The 24,522-nt window shown below is 38.1% G+C and overlaps 1 protein-coding gene across 1 annotated transcript in view; it reads right to left on the bottom strand.

Moving 5' to 3' along the window:
* Window positions 1–302: 302 nt before the first annotated feature.
* Window positions 303–24,522, bottom strand: part of LOC127619193 (bone morphogenetic protein 7-like) — an 82,573-nt gene continuing 58,353 nt past the window's right edge. The window contains exons 2-7 of the mRNA XM_052091997.1: window positions 19,243–19,435; window positions 12,658–12,806; window positions 7,408–7,611; window positions 4,129–4,205; window positions 2,289–2,399; window positions 303–1,310 (exon numbers count right to left, since the gene is read on the bottom strand). Coding sequence (XP_051947957.1) covers window positions 1,161–1,310; window positions 2,289–2,399; window positions 4,129–4,205; window positions 7,408–7,611; window positions 12,658–12,806; window positions 19,243–19,435 — 884 coding nt within the window. The 3' untranslated portion in view covers window positions 303–1,160. The remainder of the gene's footprint in view (window positions 1,311–2,288; window positions 2,400–4,128; window positions 4,206–7,407; window positions 7,612–12,657; window positions 12,807–19,242; window positions 19,436–24,522) is intronic.

Below are 24,522 nucleotides of genomic sequence, written 5' to 3'. Positions count from 1 at the left end.
CAGAGCATGCAGTTACACTCTCTAGTTACCTTTATAAATTAGTGTGAGGTGGGGAAATTTATCTAGTGAAAATGTTGTTTGTCTATTGAGCTTGGAATACTACTAGCCAATAGCAGGTGAGCCAACGTTTCAAACAAATAAAACAATATAGAATGTTATGACATGGAAACAGGAACCATACTCAACATTCAAAAACACATTAATGTTCAAAATTATTTTGTGAAATGTGTTTTTGAATAAGTGTGTTGCAGAAAGCATTAAATACACATAAAAAAATAGACCAAAATACATGTATTATTTATTTTTATTAATATTATTTTTTACTCCATGTTGGAAGACAAGGAAAATAAATACACCTTTTTGTTTCTTTCATTGAAAAACTATTTACACAGTAGAAAGCACAAGTATCATATAGAAGTGTGTACATGTGAGCATGAATATGTGTGCATACATATGTTTGTGTGTGTAAGAGACAAGTTGGACAGAAACTTTTTGGACATATCATTTCTCATGTTTTTTCAAATTCAAAATATTAATTGTTGTCTATATAATACCATTTTGCCCATTCCAAAAAGCAAATACTATGTATCCATGGTAAAACGAATCCTGGAATCGGCCCATTGATTGCGATATACTTATGTAGATGGTTTGAGGGAACTTTTGAGTGCTCCTTTTGTAAGTTAATGAGGAGCAGTCAAATGTATCACTGTGTGTATTATGTGTGTTAATCTTTTTTTTACATGTGTGTGTTTGACATGATGTCCAAACCAGACGTGATGCAATGCAATTGAAAAGCAATTTGTCTGAGCGCAAAACTCAACTGCTGCACAACGTGGCACAATTGCAGCCAATCAGAACATATTTGATGTCTAATATACTGTTATGAGAAGCTGGATTTTGGACAAATGGGAGTTCACAGTTGGCGGGGCTACCCAGCCCAATACCGTAGCAATAGAAACCAAGCAATCAACAAATTTCCTGTCATTTGTCGCTTTTCATGCTCATAGATGGTTAGGGCCAAAACTCTGATTAACATGGAAGAAAAACCTTTAATTTGTTGTCAATTTAATGCATCATGTCTGGTTAGGACATTGTGTGAGAGGCAGAGAATGAATGTATGTATGTGTGAGTGTGAGAGTTTGTGTGTGTATGACGGGTCTCTAGTGGCAGCCGCATGCTCTGACTACCATGTTGCGATATTTTTTCAGGATAACATTGGAACTGTCATCAAAATACAGGACAGAGATAGCGTGGAGTTGTGTAGGAGCACAGCATGGTTTTGGAACCGTCTCTGGGTTGATGAAGTGAACCTGAGGAAAATTTAAATGTAATAGTTTTTTCTTTACATGTATACACATGCAAAACAACACATACAAGACAAGTCATCATAAAAGTGCTTTCCTTTGTGTCATAATCCTATATATATTGTTATTATTTAAAAATGATAAAATGGCCTGGGTAGTTCAGCAAGTATTGACGCTGACTATTACCCCTGGAGTCACGAGTTTGAATCTAGGGCATGCTGAGTGACTCCAGGCAGGTCTCCTAAGCAACCAAATTGCCCCGGTTGCTAGGGAGTGTAGAGTCACATGGGGTAACCTCCTCGTGGTCGCTATAATGTGGTTCGCTCTTGGTGGGGCACGTGGTGAATTGTGAGTGGAGGCCGTGGAGAATAGCGGGAAGCCTCCACATGCGCTATGTCTCCACGGTAACGCGCTCAACAAGCCACGTGATAAGATGCATGGATGGATGGTCTCAGACACAGAGGCAACTGAGATTCATCCTCCACCACCCGGATTGAGGCGAGTCACTACGCCACCACGAGGACCTAGATCATATTGGGAATTGGGCATTCCAAATTGGGGAGAAAATATATTTTTTTAATACAAAATGATATATAGAAAGATATATCAAGAAAATATATGAATATATACATTTTAAATGATAATTTTCTAATTTACATTTATTTTGAATATATTAGTTGGGTTTCCTGATATTATGAAAATATGCAATTTTTAAAAGTAAATAAAAAAATACAGCACAAAATCAATTTAATAGTTGCAAGCCCATATCTAAAATGTATTTATGTATTTTGATAATGGAAATGTATTTATTTATTAATTTACATACAATGCATTTTGTAATATAAGAAATATTAAGACTATTCAATTTTAAATGTTCTCAACTCACCCACAATTGGCAGGTGTCAAAAATTATTTTATAATTTTTTTGCTTAGACATACAGTACACACATCAAGTATACATTCCAAAAGTGCTGACCGGCTTACCAGTGTCTGTACAATGGCATGGTTTGTTGCATTCATATAGGAATTAAGAGGAAAGGCACATTCTCCCATACAGTAATATGCAGCATAACCTTCAGGAGCTATAATCCAATCCTGAAAGATGGACGAAGCAAAAATCTGTTAGCTTGTCAAAACAGCCCAGCTGGAAATCAACATTAATTTTCAGTCATAAACCCTTAGCTAGATCTTTCCCAACCAGATGGTCTTCATTTTCATGATGCATTCTGCATGTCTGACCCATCTCACATATCACTCAGACTGTAAACAAAAAGATCACAATAAACCTCAATCCTATTCTGCACTCGTGTTAAAGTATGTGTAAAATGTTATGGTTCAGAAGGGAATTTGGGGAGAATATAAACCAGGGTCTCTGAGTCCTCGCCAGCTGTTCTGAGTGAGTGTTTATGTGCTGTGATCCAGTAGGAGAGACAGATATGCTGCAGGTGGCAAGACTATCCATGTGTAAACAGAAACTAGGCTCTCCTATCTCTGACTGACTGCTGTGGCTTGCACTCTGAGGTAATGCAGCCTAATGGACTGAACAACTAATTTGGATGAAGCTTGAGCTAGAAAGATTCATAAGATAGTTTTAGCCATAAACATGGTGAGAGATAGAGCGGAATGCTCTGAAAGAAGGATAAAGAGAGGAAGGAAAGAATGAGAGGGAACAGAGTTGAATAAGGTTTGAAGAAGAAAAGGAGAAGAAAATAACCCTGCAAGACAAACCATGTAATATCAGCTTAGAGTGGTAAAGCTGGTTTTTTAAACATGGTATTAGGTTTGTTTCGGGTCCAAGATGGTCTACAAGTTCTAACCAGTTTTACCAGGATGGTCTGGCATTTGAAACTATTTTCACCAACCTTCTGGGGGAAAAACAAACAAAAACAAAAAAACAAAGATGGTTGGCTAGTTATAGCTGGTTTAAGATTGTTCACGAGCCTGGCCAAGCTGGTGCTCAACTGGTTTTGGTGGGAAGGCTAACTAGTCCTCCTTTCTGACCAGCTTAAAGGTCAAACCCCTCTAAAACCAGTCAACTAATCATGCTGGGTGACCAGCATAAACCAGCCAATCAAATTATATGGTTTTAGTTGCTTCTGTAAGCAGGGCAGCTGGTAGTCCATCTGATCAACCATCAAGAGCAGCTAATGGCCACAAGGAGCTCTATGGTGGATCTTCTTCTACAGTCAATTTTCTCTTTCAATTCAACTACTGCCATGGTGGGGCAACAGTTTGAAGAGAATCTTGCTGAGCAAGTTACAGATTGTTAAACTGTTTACATGTGTATAGTAAGCTGCCTGAATAATAGCACGGTCTAATGGAACAGACGTTTGATGGTAACTCTATCTCCCCCTTGAATACTGAGGTTTGTTACATAGTAAAAGAGTGTTCAAAGTGACTGCGCTGTTGGTTTCTAATAGGCGTACCAATTTAAGCACATTATCCAACTGCCTCATGTGGTGGATTACTGTCTGCACTCCCAATGGTAGTGGTGCCATCGTAATGCTATAAAGTGGTCTGCTCAAATGTATCATATCGCCAACGGTCACTGTCGCTCGTGCAAACGAAAATTACCAAATCATAGAAAAATAAAGACTTCAGGCCACTTTATTTCTGCAGATGCAAGATCGTTAGAATGTACAATGAGATTGCACACTTACAATGCCTTAGCCATGCAGTCACGTCTTGTGTAGAGTATGCAGAGTAGGCCTGAAGGGGATAGTACATGAAGGAAAATGGGGAAACGACAGAAGAAGCAGACAAGTAAGGATGAGAAAGAATAGGTCTAAAGATGGAGATAAAGGTCAAGAGAAAAATGTCACACCTGCCATCCAAGGTCCCGAAAACTAACATACAACTCGTGTTTCTTACAGGCCTGCTTCTGATCAGCACTGTTGTTCTCTGTAAGGAGAGAAAGAAAGAGAATTGTTAATTAGCTAAAGAACTTATAATAAGTTATATCCTCTCAAATAATTATAACTACAGTTACAACACTTTATAAGATTTCCCCTATTCATAGTTATACTTTAATAATGCATTATAACAGAAGCAACATCCAATTTTAATGCAGCAGAAGTTAATATAGTTAATCAGAAGTTCACATACACTTTAGCTAAATACATTTCAACTTCACAATTCCTGACATTTAATCATAGAAACTTTCCCTGTATTAGGTCTGTTAGGATCACTACTTTAAGAATGTGAAATGTCAGAATATTTATTTCACCATATATTTATTTCATCTCATTCCAAATGGGTCAGAAGTGCACATACACTTTGTTAGTATTTGGTAGAATTGTCTTTAAATTGTTTAACTTGGGCTAAATGCTTTGGGTAGCCTTCCACAAGTTTCTTTTGTCCATTCCTCAAGACAAAACTGGTGTAACTGAGTCAGGTATGTAGGCCTCCTTGGTCGCACAACCTTTTTCAGTTCTGCCCACAAATTTTCTATCGGACTGAGGTCAGGGCTTTGTGATGGCCTCTCCAATACCTTGACTTTGTTGTCCTTTTGCCACAACTTTGGAGGTACGCTTGTGGTCATTGTCCATTTGGAAGACCCATTTGTGACCGAGCTTTAACTTCCTGGCTGAAGTCTAGAGATGTTGCTTCATATCCACATAATTGTCCTACTTCATGATGCCATCTATTTTGTAAAGTGCACCAGTCCCTCCTGAAGCAAAGCACCCCATGCTTCACGTTTGGGATGATGATCTTTGGCTTGCAAGCCTCACCCTTTTTCCTCAAAAACATAACGATGGTCATTATGGCCAAACAGTTCATTTTTTTGTTTCATCAGACTAGAGGACATTTCACCAAAAAGTAAGATCTTTGTCCCCATGTGCACTTGCAAATTGTAGTCTGGCTTTTTTATGGTGGTTTTGGAGCAGAGGCTTCTTCCTTCCTGAGCAGCCTTTCAGTTTATGTCGATATAGGGCTTGTTTTACTGTGGATATAGATACTTGCCAACCTGTTTCCTCGAGCATCTTCACTATATACATACTTGTCTACCTGTTTCCTCCAGCATCTTCAAAAGGTACTTTGCTGTTGTTCTGGAATTGATTTGCACTTTTCGCACTACATTCATCTCTAGGAGACAGAATGTATCTCCTTCCTGAGCTGTATGATGGCTGCATGGTCCCATGGTGATTATACTTGCATGCTATTTTTTGTATAGATGAACGTGGTACCTTCAGGCATTTGGAAATTGCTCCCAAGGATGAACCAGACTTGTGGTGGTCCACACATTTTTTTCTGGGGTCTTGGCTGATTTATTTGGATTTTCCCATTATGTCAAGCAAAGAGGCACTTAGTTTGAAATTAGGCCTTATAATACATCCACAGGTACACAGCTAATTGGCTAATTGCCTAAAGGCTGGACATAATTTTCTGGAATTTTCCAAGCTGCTGAAAGGCACAGTTAACTTAGTGTATGTAAAATTCTGACCCACTGGAATTGTGATATAGTCAATTAAAAGTGAAACAATCTTTGGAAAAGGTCATGAGGCATCAGTGTATTATTCCCTGTTAATTCAGAATCTGGGGACAGAGCTTCATCTTCTTGTTTGTATGTTTTTTGATTGGAATCAATACAAAAATGTTAATAACATAAAAAAGTTAAATAATCTGTCTGTAAACAATTGTTGGAAAAATTACTCTGGTCATGCACAAAGTAGATGTCCAAAACGACTTGGCAAAACTGTAGTTTGCAAATATGAAATCTGTGGATAGTTAAAAAAAATGTGTTTTAATGACTTCAACCTAAATGTATGTGAACTTCTGTCTTCAACCGTATAAGTGCTGTATAGTGTAAACAGTCAAAGGTTGTATGTCGGATCATATTATAAGTGCTCTTTGCCTGCTTTAAAGTTACAAAAGCAATACCTTCTTATAAACAGCCATAACATAAACTTGTCACATGCAATTCATCCGAAGTCAAACTTATATAATGGAAGTTATTTATAAAATAAGTTATTTATTAAAACAAGATGCACACACAATACATTTTATTGAATTGTGTCCATTATAGAATCAGTTTGAAAAGCTTGGCTATATGTGTGATCAAAATATATTTTTTATATATTATTTTAACCTTGTAACTTTACAAGTTATTTTTGTAAATAACGTCCTACGTGTATTTTTTGCAATATCTCAAAATGTACATTTAATGTGTGTTATTTAGTATTTTGTGCATGTGTAATGTATGTAACATCCAGCATGGTGTGAAATGTATTATAATCTTATGGATGTTTACAAGAATACATTGCTTTTGTCACTTTACTTAAAGCATACCTATTATATACTGTATATTACAAATATGTATAATACATTATATCTTCTGCAGATGATATTGAATGTTGCTTGTGTTGTAATGCATTATACTCTAAGGTATAACTATGAATAGGCAAGTATTATAATGTATTATAATTGTGGTTAACAATTATTTATGAGAAGTATATAACATATGTATAAGGTGTTTTATGAGATATTACTAATGCATTATAATGCCTTTAAAATGCATTATAAATATGGGCTTCATGTAAACTTTTACCGGGTAAGCCAAAATGTTTTAAATAAGTAACAGACCCAACAATAATTGGTACTTATTTTAGACTAATCAAAATGTTGTAGTTCAATCTGAGATATGTTCTGAGAGAGACATGGACGAATATAAGAAACAGGTCACTAAAGCTTCATACCAATGCAATTAATTGAATCAGCTTTATAAAATATCCATTTAATACTGTAATGACTTTACTGTGCAAATAAACCTGTAGAAAATTAGACAGAAATAGTAAAACACAAGAACATTTAATCTCATAAATGCTCCTTTGCCTTAACGTCAGAGTAACCCTTTAAGACATATTGAAAGCATCACTAATCAAAAATGTAAAGCTAGTAATTAATCAACACCATGGTTTAAATTAAAGTGTCTATTACCATTTGTTGCCATCACTGTATCATAGTGCCACCACTCTATTTAAATGCACAATTTTTTTTCTTTTTTATCCATTTCCTTTTTGTTATTCCTTCCCTTGAATTTATCTTTCTACTTCGGCCTTTAATTTTTCTGTATTCAATACATTTAAAACACGTGCACACACACCTGCAATGTTGTCTACGTGCAGGGCCTCCTGGCCCTTGGCGGTTTTCGAGCGGTTTGGATTGCGCTGCTTGCTGCCACCCTGTGCAGAGCGGATGCTGCGAATGTGAACCTCCGTAGCTTTGAAGAAGGCCACCATGAAGGGTTGTTTGCTCTGGGGGCCGCTTTGACCCACCAGCCCAGCCACCCATGGATTTGCATTCTGGCCTGCAGGAGGAGACAGAGAGACGAAGATTTCAGTAAGTTAACTGAGACACTGAGCATAAACTGCATGTGACAAACACAACAGACATTGTGCATTTATATTACATAAATGTATTTATGTGAAATACATTTACAAGAAGTGTCCAGAATTGATATCGTAAGATTAATTGATTTCTATTCTCTCTTAAAACTGAGAGAAAGTTAATGCATTTTGTTAATGCACAATGCTTGAAAGCTATATGGGTACCTTGATCAAAACTTTTTTATTCTGTGGATCAGACATTCTTTTTTGTGTGTTTCACAGAATCAGTTATTTTGACTTTCACACACACACACACACACACACACACACACACACACACACACACACACACACACACACACACACACACACACACACACACACACTTGTTTTTATATAATTCTGGGGACTCTCTATATACTTCCATGAATTTCATGGATACAGATCTAACGATAATTTATATCCCCTAAACCTAACCCTCACAGAAAACATTTAGCATTTTTACATTTTCAAAAAAATCATAATTTAGTGTGTTTAATAAGCCATTTCCCTCGTGGAGACCGCTGGCTGGGCCCCACAAGGTAGGTGATCTCAGGTTTTGCTATCCTTGTGGGGACGTTTGGTCCCCACAATGTAGTATAAACATGTACACACACACACAAAAAAAAACTAATTTAACAAGACAGTTTAAAAATTCAAATTTTATTTTCTCAGAGACTTATGGCCTAATACATTTTGTAATATACAGTGTAGATTATCCAGAGGTAAATGCACAAAACATTTGATACACTTTTGTTCATGACATTTCAGTGCAAAAACCATTGTAGCTAGCATATTGCGTTGCAGAGATCTTGCAAATCAGCGGTGCTAATTAATTATCAGTGCATTCCTAACTCTATGTGTCTATAAGGGTAAAATTAAATCTCTTAAAAATTAAGAGAATGTGTGTGTCCTCCCAGAATATACAATATCTGATGTTAATATTTTCAAATCTCTCTCACTTTCAAGAGCACTTTTTAGTTCCCTGCTTACTCAGAACATTCCTTCTCTTGCCTATTTTTCTTTCTCTGCACAATCCTTGTTCCTTTCACCTACTCACTTGAACAACTTTAATGTGTGTGTTCTTAAAAGAGGTAGGAATGCTATCTCTGTCTCCACAGTGAGGTGAAGCTGGGTTGCTGGTTGCCTACGGCGACAGGGCAAGCGTCCCGCAAGTGTGTCTCGACAAGCTTGCAGATCTCCACGAGCCCCATAATACACTGCATCTGTTTTCATCCTAACATTTAAAGACTGTAACATCCTGTACACACACACCTACTTACACTGCTCCAATGCAAAACACACTGCTGCAGCTGCTGGCAATAAACAAGTATGTGAGTGAAAGACATTGCACATTAAATTCTGCATGTTTTAGTATGGGTCATGATGGTCGACTAGTTGTTGTACAACAACCAACTAGGTAAAATGTTTTTATATTTTCTCTTTTTTAAAAACAAACAATTGTTTTGATAGTGTATTAATAAGTGTGCTGATAGAATGTTGTATAACTTAAGCTGTTAAAACTGTTTGCACAACAAACCATCTTGGAGACGTTGCTTCTTTTATGCGTGTCTCGTACCATGAGCGTTGCGTTTTTAAAATAGCCGTACTTTTAAGATTGTCTCTCGAAAGTCCCGTGTTCTGTTCCATTTCGTTGCATTCTGTCTGATTTTGAATGTTAGAACACGTCGTACTTCATACGAAATCGAAGAAAAAACGCATGTGACAATTTAGAACCAAATCTGTCATTTTTTCATTCATTTTGGTGGTTTGTAACAGCTCAACTGGGTGAACTTTTAGGAAAACTTCTTACCGGCTAAACACATTCTTACTGCCATTGGTCCATGTCATTGGTAGGTGTGATCTGAAGCTCCACCTACCTTGATGCTGACAACTAATTCTATTTACGTTGGTTAGTCAGTTAAGACCAGTCAACATTATCACAACGGCATGCAGAGTTAGCAAATTCTCTCTCCAGTGCCCATTTACTCATGGAGTGAAAGACATTCACACATCTGCCCAAAGTAAGATATGCCTATATCATCATGCTTTTGTCTTTAATCAGCAAATTTTTAATATGCTCTTCTTTGTAATAGTATCAGTATCATTATAAATTACAATAACATAGCGCATATTATGGCCACGTATAGCATGTAAGTACATTAACATCATGAATTCTGAATTCTAACAACACAAATTAAAAAAATTCTACTACAAATATATTACTATAAATCATCATTGAGTAGTTAAAACAGATTCTTTAACTGACCTCATGTGAATTCTACTACTAGATTGTGGCATAAAATCATTGATAACACATTTCAATGTCACATTAGTTTAGGTTTTACATGGAGCATCCTCATATTTAACCCACTATGGGACTAATTATGAAATCACAGCTGGAGAAAAAAATAAATAATTATGTTTTAAGTCTAAAATCATTTTCCAAAATGTGTTTTCTGCATATGACTTTTGATCCATTTTTTTGGGGAGCGGTCATTTATTGACTTTTTCCCATTAGAGTAAATGTTTTTTGACAAATTGACTGAAACGTGACACATTCAAATGCATTTTCTGTGTCTGAATTTAAATGGAAAATATGTCATGGCATTTCAAAACCTTTATGGACATTCCTTCTAAGAACTTTATTGCCATTCTATTTAAATCTTGAAGAACTTCACTGTTGCTCTTGATTTGTTCCCATCTTTTTATTGGCAATGTGTCAGCTATCTTGTCAATATGTGTGTTGGTCTGCCAGCACAACCGTGTTGTAGAAACCCCATAGATAAACATTTGGAAAACAGTCCCAATTAACTGTTCCATTTCTTTCTCTGTACAGTTTGGAGTTTAGTTCAGGGCTGTTTCTAGGTAAAGGTGAACTAGGTGGTCACCTAAGGTGTTCAAAACAAGTTTGTATACAGTCCCATGACAACACACACAGATATTTTATGTTGTTTGTATATATTTTAAATAGTATATACTGTATATATATATATATATATAATTTTTTCATTTAATTTGAGATTACCATGGCACCTTGACAGCATGTGCCCTATGCTACTGTCTCATTCACTTTCTTGTTGCCAAATGTTGAGTATTTGGCAAATAACTTTTAATTGTATTGTCTAAAGAGCATGTCATGTGAATGAACTAAACAAAAAAAAAAATTCTTAGCATAATTTATAAATGAATGACTATGTTCCATAGAGGGATACTTCTAAACTTCTAAACACCTCCCAAAGCAGTGTGGCTAGTGTCTGAATGTTCTCAAAAGATTTACCATTGCTTGTCTGTTTAGAGCTTCGCTTTACCCCTGAACAAATAAGAACTTCAAGCCATTATGTATACACCCCCTTACGAAACCCTACTGATTGGGGTAAGGTGAACCCAAAACCAGCCTTGTAGACCAATAATTTGGCAATGTCACTGCCTACGTCACACACGGAAGTGGTGGCAAAAAGGCTGGTGTGAACAGTAAACCAAACCTGTTGTTATCTGACCTAACAGTTCTCAAAAAGTGAACTGTTACCTTTAAATTGTCTGGTTATGCTAAATTCAATGTTGTGTTGCACTGTTTGCTGTCAAATTTGCAATGGCAAAAACTGAAGCCACTACTGGAAAACTGTTTATGGCAGACCTGTGGCAACAATGAAGAGTTTGCCGGAAAATTTGCCAGAACTCTCAATTTTTGTAAGGGTAGCTGTGCTACTAGCAATAATGTACAAAAACCTTCAGAAGCTAGATTTGAACCTGAAGGCAAATTTTATTCTGTATTATCTTTTAGTGATATTTGGAGATGCTAGATAGTGCTAGCTGGCTAATCTGTCAAATCGAACACAACAGTTTGCTAGCTTTCTGCCACCATTTACTGTGCATGCACTGCATTGTTTGAAAACAATGGGATTGGTCAATTACACAAGATTTCCCCAACAATTTAAGTATTCGTTCAGGAATGCCAGTTCACCGACTTGTCGATTTAAGTTCTACAGATATTCTTTAGGCTATGAATATCCAGACCAAGAGTAATCTTAGACTAAACTACATAGTTAATGGTGAATTATGTTGAATCTCTAGACTAAGCATAAATTCGTGTGACGTAGACATTAATTCCACATACCCAGTTTAAGAAAAATCGGTTCCTGCATTATCTTGTATTATAGTCTTTGATTCTCATTACATAAGTCATTACCTCCATTAGTGGTTGGCTAGGTTCATGTGTATACATATGACTGGTTCTTCCCCTTCCCAAATATATACATGTTTTTCTTTTAATGGCCTTTAAATGCTAGGAAATAAATTGCCCTTCAAAGAGACAGTAAACATTTACTGAATTTGAACTGCACTGAAATGAAGGACCCAAAACAAAGGAAATGGAAACATTTGTGTAGTCCTTCTGTGATGCAATACTATGTGGGCAAATTCCATTTGAAAGTGCGCCTCACTATGCCCTATTCACTCTGAAGGGCAGAGATTTTTAAATGAATACTCTGAAGGAAGCAGGGTCTCATTTGTGCTTGTTTAGAACTTCCTAAAAATACTGTACATCACTACAACCTTATTTTAATCAGAATGTAACCTGGATTGTGACATTTGGTAAAAACAATCAAACATACATGAAAATATGGAAATATGTAGTTAATATGTTTGCTGTCAGTCTTAGAGTGCATAAGAGCAAATTACCATTTTAAAATTCCAAGTAAGATCAGGATGCACTACCCAGGATCACAAGATTATAAGCAGAAAAATGACATTGCTTAAGTGACATTATGTATATGTACCCTTTGTTAGTGACCTTGGGGAAGGGTGCTAAGTGAAGGGATTCAGTTGCTCACTTTCGTATGGAACGACCCTATAAGTTCCTTTGCCGCAGTGCCATTCAACGGCACAAAATGGTATTTGGAATTCAATCAGCATGTGTTTCTGTATTTTCTGAGATGTGTCATCTGCTGTGTGTGTGTGTGTGTGTGTGTGTGTTTGTGTCCACTTACCGTCCAAACTTTCCAGAGCTAGCTGGAGGCCCAGATTCCTTCCTGGGTTCAAAACCCAGTGGTTACTTGTGGCTGTGATGTCAAACACCAGCCAACCCTCTTCTGCTGCCCAGATCACACGCGAGTCCAACAGGAACAGGTCTGAATCCCTGATGGAGAGTGAAGAATGGAGAGAGAGGATATTACCCTGCTGCATAGATCAGAATGGTAGAACACCAGTATATGTTGTGGTGATTGGAATGCTCTTGTGCTGGTGTTCCCACCAGGCTTCTTCACTAGCATAACCAACAAGACTACCTTGGTCAACTACCCTTTCCAAAAAGACCATATTGCTTAACAGGCTTCTTCAGTTTAGTTGTTGAAAGGCATGGTCATGACACAAACCCAGCTCTAAACTGCAAAATCCATCCATAAACCATCTTGGACCCATCAGAATTGTAATTCTGGTCTCATCTAATCATTTCAGCATGGAATAACATTGATTGGAATCTGTAAATGAGCCAAGACTTCAAATGTGTGAGTGTATCATTCCATGTGTAGACCTGTCCTGAACAATTTGCCAAACCACTGCTACCCCTGACATCAAGTCCCTCAGGGCATATTCACCTCTTCCTCCACAGAAAGTTCAAGGGCTGATGATAATCATAGGATGTTATCTTGCTCATGTCATTTATATCTCTAGGATCTGATTGATAAACTTTGTATTTTCCAACCAAACACTTTAATAAATATCTCTGGTACACTTTTGGAGTATCTGAGGTTAAGCCTTTGAAAGGTAGCTAACTGGTCCACTACTGTATGTATGCTAGCCAACACAACTACATGCTGCATATGTCTTGTGACTACATCAATAGACTCTGACAGATACCTAAATCGACATGAATATCCAACCAAGGAGATGAAGTTCATACAACCCAAGAGTTACATATACCTGAGAGAAAAACAAAAGTGCAATCTATAGAGGCCAGCTATGTAAGGATTTAATTACCTGAAAGCAAATAATGGTGTAGATATTACCAAAAACAAACTCATTATAATCACTCATCTTTGCAATTGTGTCAGTGTCATTATAAATGTCAATAACAAAGTGTAATCAGTTCATATTGTGACTGATATACCGTATAGCATGTTAGTGCATTAGCGTCATGAATTTAGAATGTAAACAAGACAAATTAAATATTTTTTACTTCATATATATATATGACTTTAAATCATCATCAAGTGGTTAAAACACCTCATGTGAACTTTACTAATAGAATAAGGCATGACGTAATTGATAACACATTTTTATATCATTAGTTATGGTTTTATATGTAGTCTTGTGTGTCCTAATATTTCAATGCTTCTCTAAACACCTCCCACAAATGTATGGTGGGTGTCTGAATGTTAGCCAACAGTATACCGGTGCTCGGCTGTTTAGAACTTAATTTTACCCCTGAACAAAGAACGAAGAAGACCTTCAAGAGACTCTGACAGATCTCATTGACGTGCATATCCAATCAGGGAGTTGAAGTTCATACAACCCAAGAGTTACAAAGACCATAGAGCAAAAGCAAGACCAAATGGAGTCTACCAAAACAAAAGTGCAATCAATGGAGGCAACTCTGTCTTTTGAAGAATGGCATGCCAAGAGATACTGAAAGAGGAGTTAATTTAGAATGAATCATTCACACTGACAGAATTGTTTATTTGCACAGTGTGTCTCTGTTGTTTTAGCACCCTATTCACTAAAGGAAGTATTGCCAGCAAATCAGACAATAGTGCAAAACACGGTTACAAACTTTTCACAGATCACAATTTACACAGAGCAATACCCCAGTTTGCAGGTTTTTCTGAGTGCTTAATTATGGAGGATGCAGCAGATTATTATGTTTTGGGATATTTTGCAAGGACTGTACTGTATTGCTCCACCACTCCGATTCAGACACCTGAGTCAACTTGCAAGGTCCAACTGAAAGTATGCTTGTACGTCATGTGCCCAGTAATAGAACACAACACTGGCCACCCACTTTCTCGGCTGTCTTGGTTCCGGAAGTATTTTTTTTCCTTTTATTTCTATTATAAAGATTTTATAAAATCCTTTATCCACTTAACTTTCTATTAATGTGCTTTGATACAGCACTTTGAGAACATCCAACTTCTTTTGCAATTACCTTTTGAGGCTTTCCCTCCTTGTGGAGGGTGTCAATGATGGTTTTCTGCACAACTGTCAGGTCAGCAGTCTTCCCCATGATTGTGAATTCAACTGAACCAGACTGAGAGACCATTTAAAGGCTCAGAAACCCTTTGCAGGTGTTTAGCTGATTAGAGTGTGACACTTTGAGCCTACAATACTGAACCTTGTCACAATATTCTAATTTTCTGAGATTCTGAATTTGGGGTTTTCATAAGCTGTAAGCCATAATCATCAAAATTATATCAAATAAAGGCTTGAAATATCTTACGTTGCTTGTAATGAGTCTATATAATATATTAGTTTCACCTTTTAAGTTGAATTACTGAAATTAATGAACTTTTGCACGATATTCTAATTTTTCGAGTTTCACCTGTAGTTAAAGGCCGTCTCTCTGAAGACCGCCCTCTTGACCATGCTCACTTCCATCAAGAGAGTCGGGGACCTGCAAGCGCTCTGTGTCAGCGAAGAGTGCCTAGATTTCGGTCCGGATAACTCTCACATGATCCTGAGACCCTGACCCCCAATGTGCCCAAGGTTACTGACAGCCGGCTGGGTGTATTGCTTGAGCATAGTGCCTTTCCCCTTCAAGGTAGGTGAAGCCGAGCGCTCTTTCTCCCATGGGTCGGACCTACCACAGAACCTTTCCCATATGATGTATCTGCCACTTTCATACCCTCCCCCCAAGAAGGGCAGGGCGTGGCCTCCGCGGGGTCTTTTCCCCCTCAAAGAACAGGAAATTAAAAGAAAGCCTTCTCTGGTGCATTTTATGAGCATTAAGGGACCCAGCCGAATTTAATTTTTAAGTGGAGAGAAAAACTTAGAGAATAGGGTTATGGGGAAGCACCCGATGTTTTGGGGCGTCTAGGGAGGCTCCGTGCAGCACAAATGCATCTGTTCTTATGCTCGTAGTATGTTGCCCAAACCTGCATAGGCAGTTCGCGTGACCATTCAGCCTTTGTGGCGTTTCCTATAGGGACCCCTAGTGTCACTATTCGACACAACATTGAAGTGAGTGACAGAAGGGGAACGTCTCAGTTACCGACATAACCTCTGTTCCCTGATGGAGGAAACGAGACGTTGTATCCCTCTTGCAACAGGCTGAACTGTACCGCTGTAATGTCCGTGACCTTGTCTAGGCTCCTCAGTGCAAAACCTCACTGAATCTGCATCCCGATCTCCCTTTTATACCCGTATGTCTGGGGGAGTGGCATACAAATTCAACTCGCCAATTCTCCAACTTCTCATTGGCCTTTTCTCAAAGATCTAATGGTGGATCGGGCTCCAAGAGTGACCCCTAGTGTCACTATTCGACACAACGTCTCGTTCCCTCCATCAGGGAACGGAGGTTACGTCAGTAACCGAGACATTTTCTGATGTCAAACAAACAATATACAAACTAGTTAATCCTCTTTAGGCTTCTCCCATTCCACCCATCAATCATTCACTCTGTTGGTAAAGTGGAAGGTCTAGGATTTTAGAACCTTCAATTCTTCCATGGAGAACTCAGAATCCCATGCTGCATTGCATATAAACAATTTAGTGGCGCACATAGGCGGCAAGCGCATTTGCAATCACATCTTATCTATCACAATCAGTCAATATAAACATCTAAAAACCACATTTAAATGTTTGATAATATATAATCTGACCTTCAGTGCACCAGCTGTGATATAATCTGTCCTACAGTACATCTGCTGTGAAGTGTAAGGTTAAGATTTTTTTATTATTATTACAGCACGCATTAAAGAGCTTATGCTGGGGGTCCGTCAGTACAGGAGAAACTCACGTGCAAAAAAGTTAAAGTTGTTGATCATAAGTTTACAAACAATGTATTTTCATTTTAATGCAAAAAATCAGACATTTACAAATATATAAGTAGTTTGAGAGTTTAATTAAATCGTGTTGTTTGCAATATGGAAGTGGGAGGACGCTGAAGAGCTTTTTGGTGCGCTTTGTTGACCCCAAATTCTGTAATTGCTGGATCTTTCTCTTCAGAACCACGGGTTGAGTTTTTCTTCACGAGAAATTCCAATATTAAACACGATTTCTAAAAAATAACTCTTCAACAGAAGCATATACAGTAGCATTGATTAACAACCCCAGAACTCATTGTAGGTCAGTCTTAATGGTTTATAAGATATCTTTAAAAATTACTTATTTTTTTTACAATATATGCTAGTGTAGCCTAATCCTAAAAGATGGGAAAATTAAGTTTTAGCAGATACAAAATTTACAGTCATTCTCTTCCAGTAAAATTGACCAAAAATGTTGGTGACTCATCTTGCACTTAGGTGCAAATTTATGTCCATAAATGCTCTGTAGAATTAAAAATCCCTCACCATAATACCAACTACCTCTTACTAGCAATAGCAAGTAGCAAATCGTGGTTCCCAGCTATATACACTGCAAAGAAATTGGAGAGAAAACACACCTAGACAGAAAGATGGAGAAGGTGACAGATAAAGTTAAGGAAAGAGAGAGTGAAATAAACTGAGAAATGGGAGAGAGAAAAAAGCGCTTTCTCCAGATGGTAAGGCCCTGTGGAGCAGTTTATTTCCTTAATTGACAATAATGACTTTATAAACGGCTGTTGATCTCACAGAGCTTCTGCCCTGCACTAAATCAAACAGGGGAATTTAGAGCAATGCAGAGAGAGAGTGTAAGAAATAAATGAAAGGGAATGAAAGACAGTATACAACAAAAGACTGGAAAGAAAAGCTGTATGGAGAAAAAGAGAGCAGTGTGACTGGAACTATATTAGCATAACTTTCATAGGTGCATTTACTAAACTTTGGCACTTCTTTTACACTAGCCACCTGCAATCCAGTTTAACCAGGATCTATTTGCACTGGTAATTAAGTCATGGAGCCTTTTCACATGTCGTGTTTGTGCCGTTACCTTAATTGCATAATTCTTTAGTGAATCAGGTGCTAAAACAACACAGTCTTTCACTATCTTAGAGTACAATTAATTCCTGCACAAAAAAAAGTTCAGGCGTTGAGTGTCTTATCCAAACACCTGTTCAGCTCAAGTCTAATCCAATCTCATTTATTCCTTTATTTCTCTTTTCTCTGTCTAATGGGAGCACAATGGGGTGTGTTGTTCCCCATAGACCTGTTGAGTCAACAGAGGCCTCAGGAGGGGTCACACAGCACATAGGAGGAGCTAGACGCGCTTGAACTCAATTCACAGCGTGGGTCACACAGATATTCTAGAAGGTTCTGAACATGTGGTGAAGGGAAGCCCTGTGGGTGCACAACTGATTCTTTGAGTGGGGAACCGCAGAGTCGGAATAGGAAACATGGTGGTGCAGCAGTGAAGTTTGCATTGGGATGGTTATATAGAGTGAGCACTGTGTGTGCGGCAGAGGGAAACAGAGGGAAAGGAAACACAAATCAAAAGTGTCCAGTGTTTCTGTACCAGAGGGGTTAAGAGTATTACAACCCCTAAGAGGAAAGGATTTTCCTTGAAAAGCAAGGAACAGGCAAGAAAATCCTGTTTCCTCCAAGGCCCACCACAAATTACAAGGTTATCTATGGAATAGGGAATATGCAGACTTTTCCCACATTTTCTGTGTTGATTTTGAGGCAAAATCTGTGGAATTTTGTTACATAGTTTTTTGTTACTAATCTCACATTAAAATCAGAAAGTGTGTGTCGAATTTTCTCTATCAAAGATCGGTCTGTACTGACCGAAATTCTAAGCAATGTCCCCAGTGGCCAAAACGGTAATTGTTGATGGGCACACGTAATTAACGTATGATCATGTTGTAAAATCAGGGTTCCCACACTTTGACAAATTAATTTCCAGAGCTTTGTCCATGAACTTTACCTTCTGATTTAATGGACAAGAATTTAAAAAAGTATTACATTTCAGACAAATACACCAATGGATCATTCAGACTGTTGTGAAACAGTTCAATCGATTCATTAATATTAACCGACTCAAATGACGCAAACAAATCAATTGTTGGTGTTGGCGCTATGGTTCTGTTCTGTGCAAACTCTCCGCCAATCCATGCAGCCATGCATGGAAAGAGCGTGGAGAGCAGTGAATCAAAATATATTTGGCTGGCATCAAAATTCAAGAGTGTTTACAAACAATTCTGATACTGTGTTGAGTTGCCACTTGATGTCCAATATAAAATCTGAAGAATCATAAATAAAAACCAGCTGAGAACCACTGTTTTAGATATCAACAACAGTTAGTAAAATTAGCCAAAACATTGAATAAGTGAACACATACGGAAAAGGGATTATGTAGATCTACATGTACATATATTCTTCTGCAAATCATTCTGCTGTTGCTGGTTTTGTGTTGGCTTGTGCATCATAAATACATAAAACAAATGAATATGAATGTTACGTCTATAACAATTCACTAATAAACTGAAATGAGTGCTGGTGTACCTGTCTGAATGTTCTTCCAACACCTGGTAGATACTGACGCGGAAGGTCTCGTTGTCAAAGCGTTCCGGAACAAAGTCCTTGTAGATCCGGAACTCTGCAGCCGTCACTGCCTCTCCCTCTGGAATCCTGGACAGGTCAAATCGGAATTCTCTGTGGTGGCGCCGCACAGGCAAAAACTCCTTATCATGTTCGACTGTGGATGAAAAACAATGACATATGCAAGCATCAGTTTTATATCAGAGATTCAAAACAGTAACAAAATGTTTCCATGGCGTGAAAGGTTAGCTTGACTTTGAAACTGTAAATCCAAATGTAACCATTTGCACTATTGCTGCCTGCAGGCAGGTCAAGCTGTTACTTCTGGTTTTTCATGCATGAACACAGAACACATTTCTAGACAGATGTTTGAAATCTCAAGAGCCACTGATTGAGACATAGTCCTGCAGACAGCTTTATGTGTCTCTTTTTCAGGCTATTTTCTCGCTCTTGTTTTCTTTCGCACTATTTCAATCTTTGCCTCTGTCATCTGGACACTGTGAGACAGAAGGCATATCTTGGGACTTGTGGAAAGATTCTAACATTGGACATGAAGTATTTAGCCAAGAAAGTTTAATTAAAGTCACCAAAAATGAAAACGCTGTCATAATTTACTCACTCATTTCGTTCCAAACCTGTATGATTTTCTTTGTCCATGGAACTCAAAAGGGGACATTCTGAGAAATGTTCATGCTGTTTTTTTTTTTCAAACTGTGAAATCATATATTGACCAGGAATTTTCACGCTTCAAAAAGTTGAAGAAAGCTCCATAAAAGCAGTCCATATGTCTTGTACATTATATTCCATGTCTTCTGAAGTTCACACAATAGTTTTGTGTAATGAACTAACTGACTAAATCTTCCCCACTGCCATTAATCTTACAGTTAAAATTATATATTTTGTTTAAACATTGGCCCCTAACAATTAGGGAATTAAGAAAAATATTTGTTGTACATAATTAAGGCTCTTCTAGCCACAATGTGATTATGTTTTTTAATATTATTGCCTAATTTTAATAGCTGGCCTTATTAGGCAAGGCAAGGCAAGGCAAGTTTATTTATATAGCACATTTCATACACAATGGTAATTCAAAGTGTTTTACATAGAAGAGATTAAACCCCTAGTCCCATGTGAGTGCCTAAGATTTTTGGCTTGATGTACCAGCAACATGATTCAGTCAATGAACTAGGCTACAATTGTAATACATTTTGGTGTACTATTTTGGATTCATGCTCCAAGTGCGAAGGGCCGTCTTCAGGTTCAAACCTTTTTTTAAATAAACCAAGCACAATGCAACTGCCTGTCAGCTAAAGCAAGTCAGGAACACTGTGTATTTGGTTGCATTTTATTTCTTGAATTCAATGTAATGGCGAGCTGGCCTCGGTAAGTGAAGAACTGAGAAGAACTGCCGCGGCTTGTGCCCCGACAATAAATGTAATACTTGCCGAATAAACACTAGAAAGCGCAAGCTGTAAAAAAAAAAATACAAAATGAAAGAGAATAAAATAAATAATAATACATGAACATTGAGGGCTGAGCCTGAAAAATCCTGAAAAAATCCTAAAGCTCCTAAGATTTTGTATCTTCACTGCTCAAAATCATGATGATGTCCTGCTAGGCTTATTCACATCCAATAAACATATATGTTTCACTTATGATTCCCCTGCAATTATTGGCTTGTTTTAATTATCATTAATAATAACAACAACAAAAAGAATGACCAGATAACAAAGTATATTTAGTTTTATACCATGGTCTGGGTGAATACTCGATTCTGATTGGCTGCAGGGTGTCCGTTAAAAAGTGATAGAGGACACATAGTAAAGTAGTTCTGGTGAAACTGCCTGTTTACCATTCGAAATTAATAAATAAATGCGCTGCCTACAACAGCTGTGAGTAACCATAGCAACAGGCAGTCAAAGTATCCGTTAACAATTTGCTCTATCAAAACAAACATCTAACGTTAGTTAGATATTACATAGCCTACTAATACAGCAATGAGCGACTTCGTTATTTCTTTTAACATTTATGGAGAATATGACAACTTTGACGACTGGGATGCTGCTGAAGAAAGAAAAAATTTAAATAAAACGGAGAAACGACACAAAGAGATAACACCGGGAGAATTGAATCAAATAGAAGATGAAAAAGATGAGATCAATGCGAAAAAAAATACGAAATGGGCAGTAAATACACTCAGAGACTTTATTGTTCAAAAAGAAATGGACTCCAGCTTTGAAAATTACACCGCTGCTGCTCTGAATGAGACCCTGCGGGAGTTTTACGCAGCTGTCCAGACAACCAAGGCAGGAGGAGAGTACAGCGTTTCAAGCCTAAGGAGCCTGAGAGCCGGTATCAACCGCCATATAAGGGAATTCAATATTATAACTGACACCAGATTCATGACCTGTACTAATGCTGTGTTTAAAGCAATAATTAAGCATTACAGAAAAAGCGGTAAAGATACCAGCGTTCACCATCCACGTATTTCTGAGTCTGATCTTGAAATCATAAAGAATTCACCTGTACTGTCTCCCGATACGCCCCTTGGCCTGGTCAGAAAAGTCTGGTTTGACATCCAGCTGTGTTTAGCTCGGCGTGGCAGGGAGGGCAACCGGGAGCTCTCCATGCAGTCTTTTAAAGTCCAGAGAGACGAGGATGGGGTTGAGTTTGTCACCCTGGCTTACAATCCGCACACCAAAAACCACAACGATCCGAATGACCCAGATAAGGAAAACTTCCGATGTTTTATGTTTGCCAGACCCGGGGATCCGCTGTGTCCGGTAAAAAGTTTCACGTCCTATGTGTCCAAATGTCCATCTGACGCAAAAGCTTTCTACCACCATCCGAAGCGCAACGTGACATCCGCTTCCGAAGTGTGGTACAGCCGGGAGCCGATGGGTATCCACTACCTCTGGAACATGATGAAAAAGATCAGCGAAGATGTATTTATAATTTATGTCAATATAAATGTATTATTAGGCCTAGTAGACCTGCTTTTATTATAATTATAACTATTATTATCATCATCGTATTATCATAGGTGGTGGGTCTTTCGAAGGTCTACACTAACCACAGCCTCCGAAGCACCGCTGTAGGTCGACTCTCCGATGCTGGACTGGAGAGCCGTCAAATAATGTCGGTGACAGGCCATCGATGCGAGAGCAGTCTGCGGGCTTACTGGGCTCCGTCAGTCCGTGAGAGACGAAGCTGGAGCGACGTACTGTCTGCATCAAGTGCCCATCATGGGCAGTACCCAGCTTTTGTGGATCCTCCTTCAAAGGCCCCTATGTCTGACTGGCCGACTTTTTCAAATTGCACTATAAATGGAAACGTTGAAATTAATTGTAAATAAAAAAGCTAGCATGTTGGCAAATGACCCTCTCTTTGATCTGATTAATGTATTGCCCTCTATAAGCGCAAATCGCGGGAGCGCAGAACTAATTGTTTTTTTTGTTTGATTGTTGTTTGATTAATTGTTTTATGTGTAATAAAAAAATAACTATGCCTACCTTTGTGTTTCATGAAAAAAAAAATGCATTTTTGAACCTGAAGGGTTCTACAAGCTGAGCGGACTATAAATATCTCCGGTTGCTAAATAAACCGTCAGGCAAGTTATTATTTGTAAAAACTAGATTTAGCCTAATTAAAATATAAACTAATGTTTTAAAAATGTTTTATTTGGCAAGTGACCATGGTATAAGCGGGTTAATGCCCTCCGAGGTGTCCATTGTCAGGTTTTAATGGCCTTCGGCGTAGGCAACCGTCCTCCGCTGCGCGTCGGCCGGTTCACACCTCGCCATCGTCCATTAAAACCTGACAATGGACACCTCGTCGGGCATTAACCCTTACATAGTTAGGTCTGTGCACAGCATCCCAATTCATAATCGTGCTAATATTCCTTTTGACATAAAAAATAACTGCCCGCCCACTGTACGCGGGGACAAAAGCGAGTTTGTGCTTCAATGGTTGTTGTATCCAGGTGTCCATTGCTTGATGAGATTGCAATAAACATGCAGCAGTCAGAAGTTTTTCTAAGAAATATTAATGTTCTTCATTAAAATGATTAGAATCTATTTACAAAAACAATCTGCCAACTTGTCTTGAACTCTGGTGAACTCTTATTCTATGGATGGGATTGAGGAAGAACAGATGACCATGATATTAACCAATCAATGGAAATATGGGTGTCAGGCCCACCCACATGTGCAAAAAATGTGGTTTATATGCATGAATTAAACTTGTTTTTGGCTATTTCTTTTTAAATAGGAAAACAAGTGGATACAATGTAAATTGTTGTGATGTAATAAAGAGAGATAACAGGAAATATGATAAATGAGCAGTTTATTGGTTATTTAGTTTTGAAGACAATTATCCGAAGGTACACAGACTCTGGATCAAGCTTTCAAGCCTCCAAAAGTATGCAAAAGCACCATGAAAGTTTCATAAAAGTGGTCTATACAAACTGTACAATTAACAAAAATTGATAAGCCCTGTCGAGGACTGAGCTCTCTCTCTCTCTCTCTCTCTCTCTCTCTCTCTCTCTCTCTCTCTCTCTCTCTCTCTCCCCCTCACTTTGTTTTGGCCCTTGTTCTGTGTTTTATCACAGTGAGAGTATGAGAGTGCTACACAGACACCCAGACAATAGAGGCCTTGTTGACTCTTCAGTCAGTACATCAGAGCCAGAGAAAGCAGCTGTAATCCTTGTACCAGTGAATCGTTTGAAGAGAAAGAACTGTGTAAATAGTTCTATCGCTCTCTTAGAGCACTTTTTGTTCCAGTGGTTCTCAACTGGTTTTGAATGTTTCAATTTCAGAATGCAGATTTTGCAATGGACATCAAGTAATGACCCAACACAGTAACAAAATTGTTTAGTGTTATTTAATGCTATTTAAGAAGGAAAGAAATTAAAATCAAACCATTTCAAATCAAATGTATTAATACCACGAATGGCATAGGCCCAAAAAAATTATGAATAGGATGAGTAGGATTTCACAAAATATTTAACAACAAATAAAATATGTGACATGATGTAGAGAGTATTCTGTGTGAAACTTGACATGGCATGTGTGAAAAACTCAAGCCAGAGTTCCACGTCATGGTCAATGAACTTGTGCCACCTTCTGCCCCGGATCCTCAGTGTGCTTCATGACATGTAATAGCCATGCCTCTGTCTGCTGCATGCCATGTCACAGCCACGCCTGAGCCTGCTCCATGCCATGTGACAGCCACTCATGAGCCTGC

The sequence above is a fragment of the Xyrauchen texanus genome, chromosome 25, assembly GCF_025860055.1.
Source record: "Xyrauchen texanus isolate HMW12.3.18 chromosome 25, RBS_HiC_50CHRs, whole genome shotgun sequence".
In the NCBI taxonomy this organism is placed as follows: domain Eukaryota; kingdom Metazoa; phylum Chordata; class Actinopteri; order Cypriniformes; family Catostomidae; genus Xyrauchen; species Xyrauchen texanus.
This window is presented reverse-complemented; position numbering and strand designations above follow the sequence as displayed.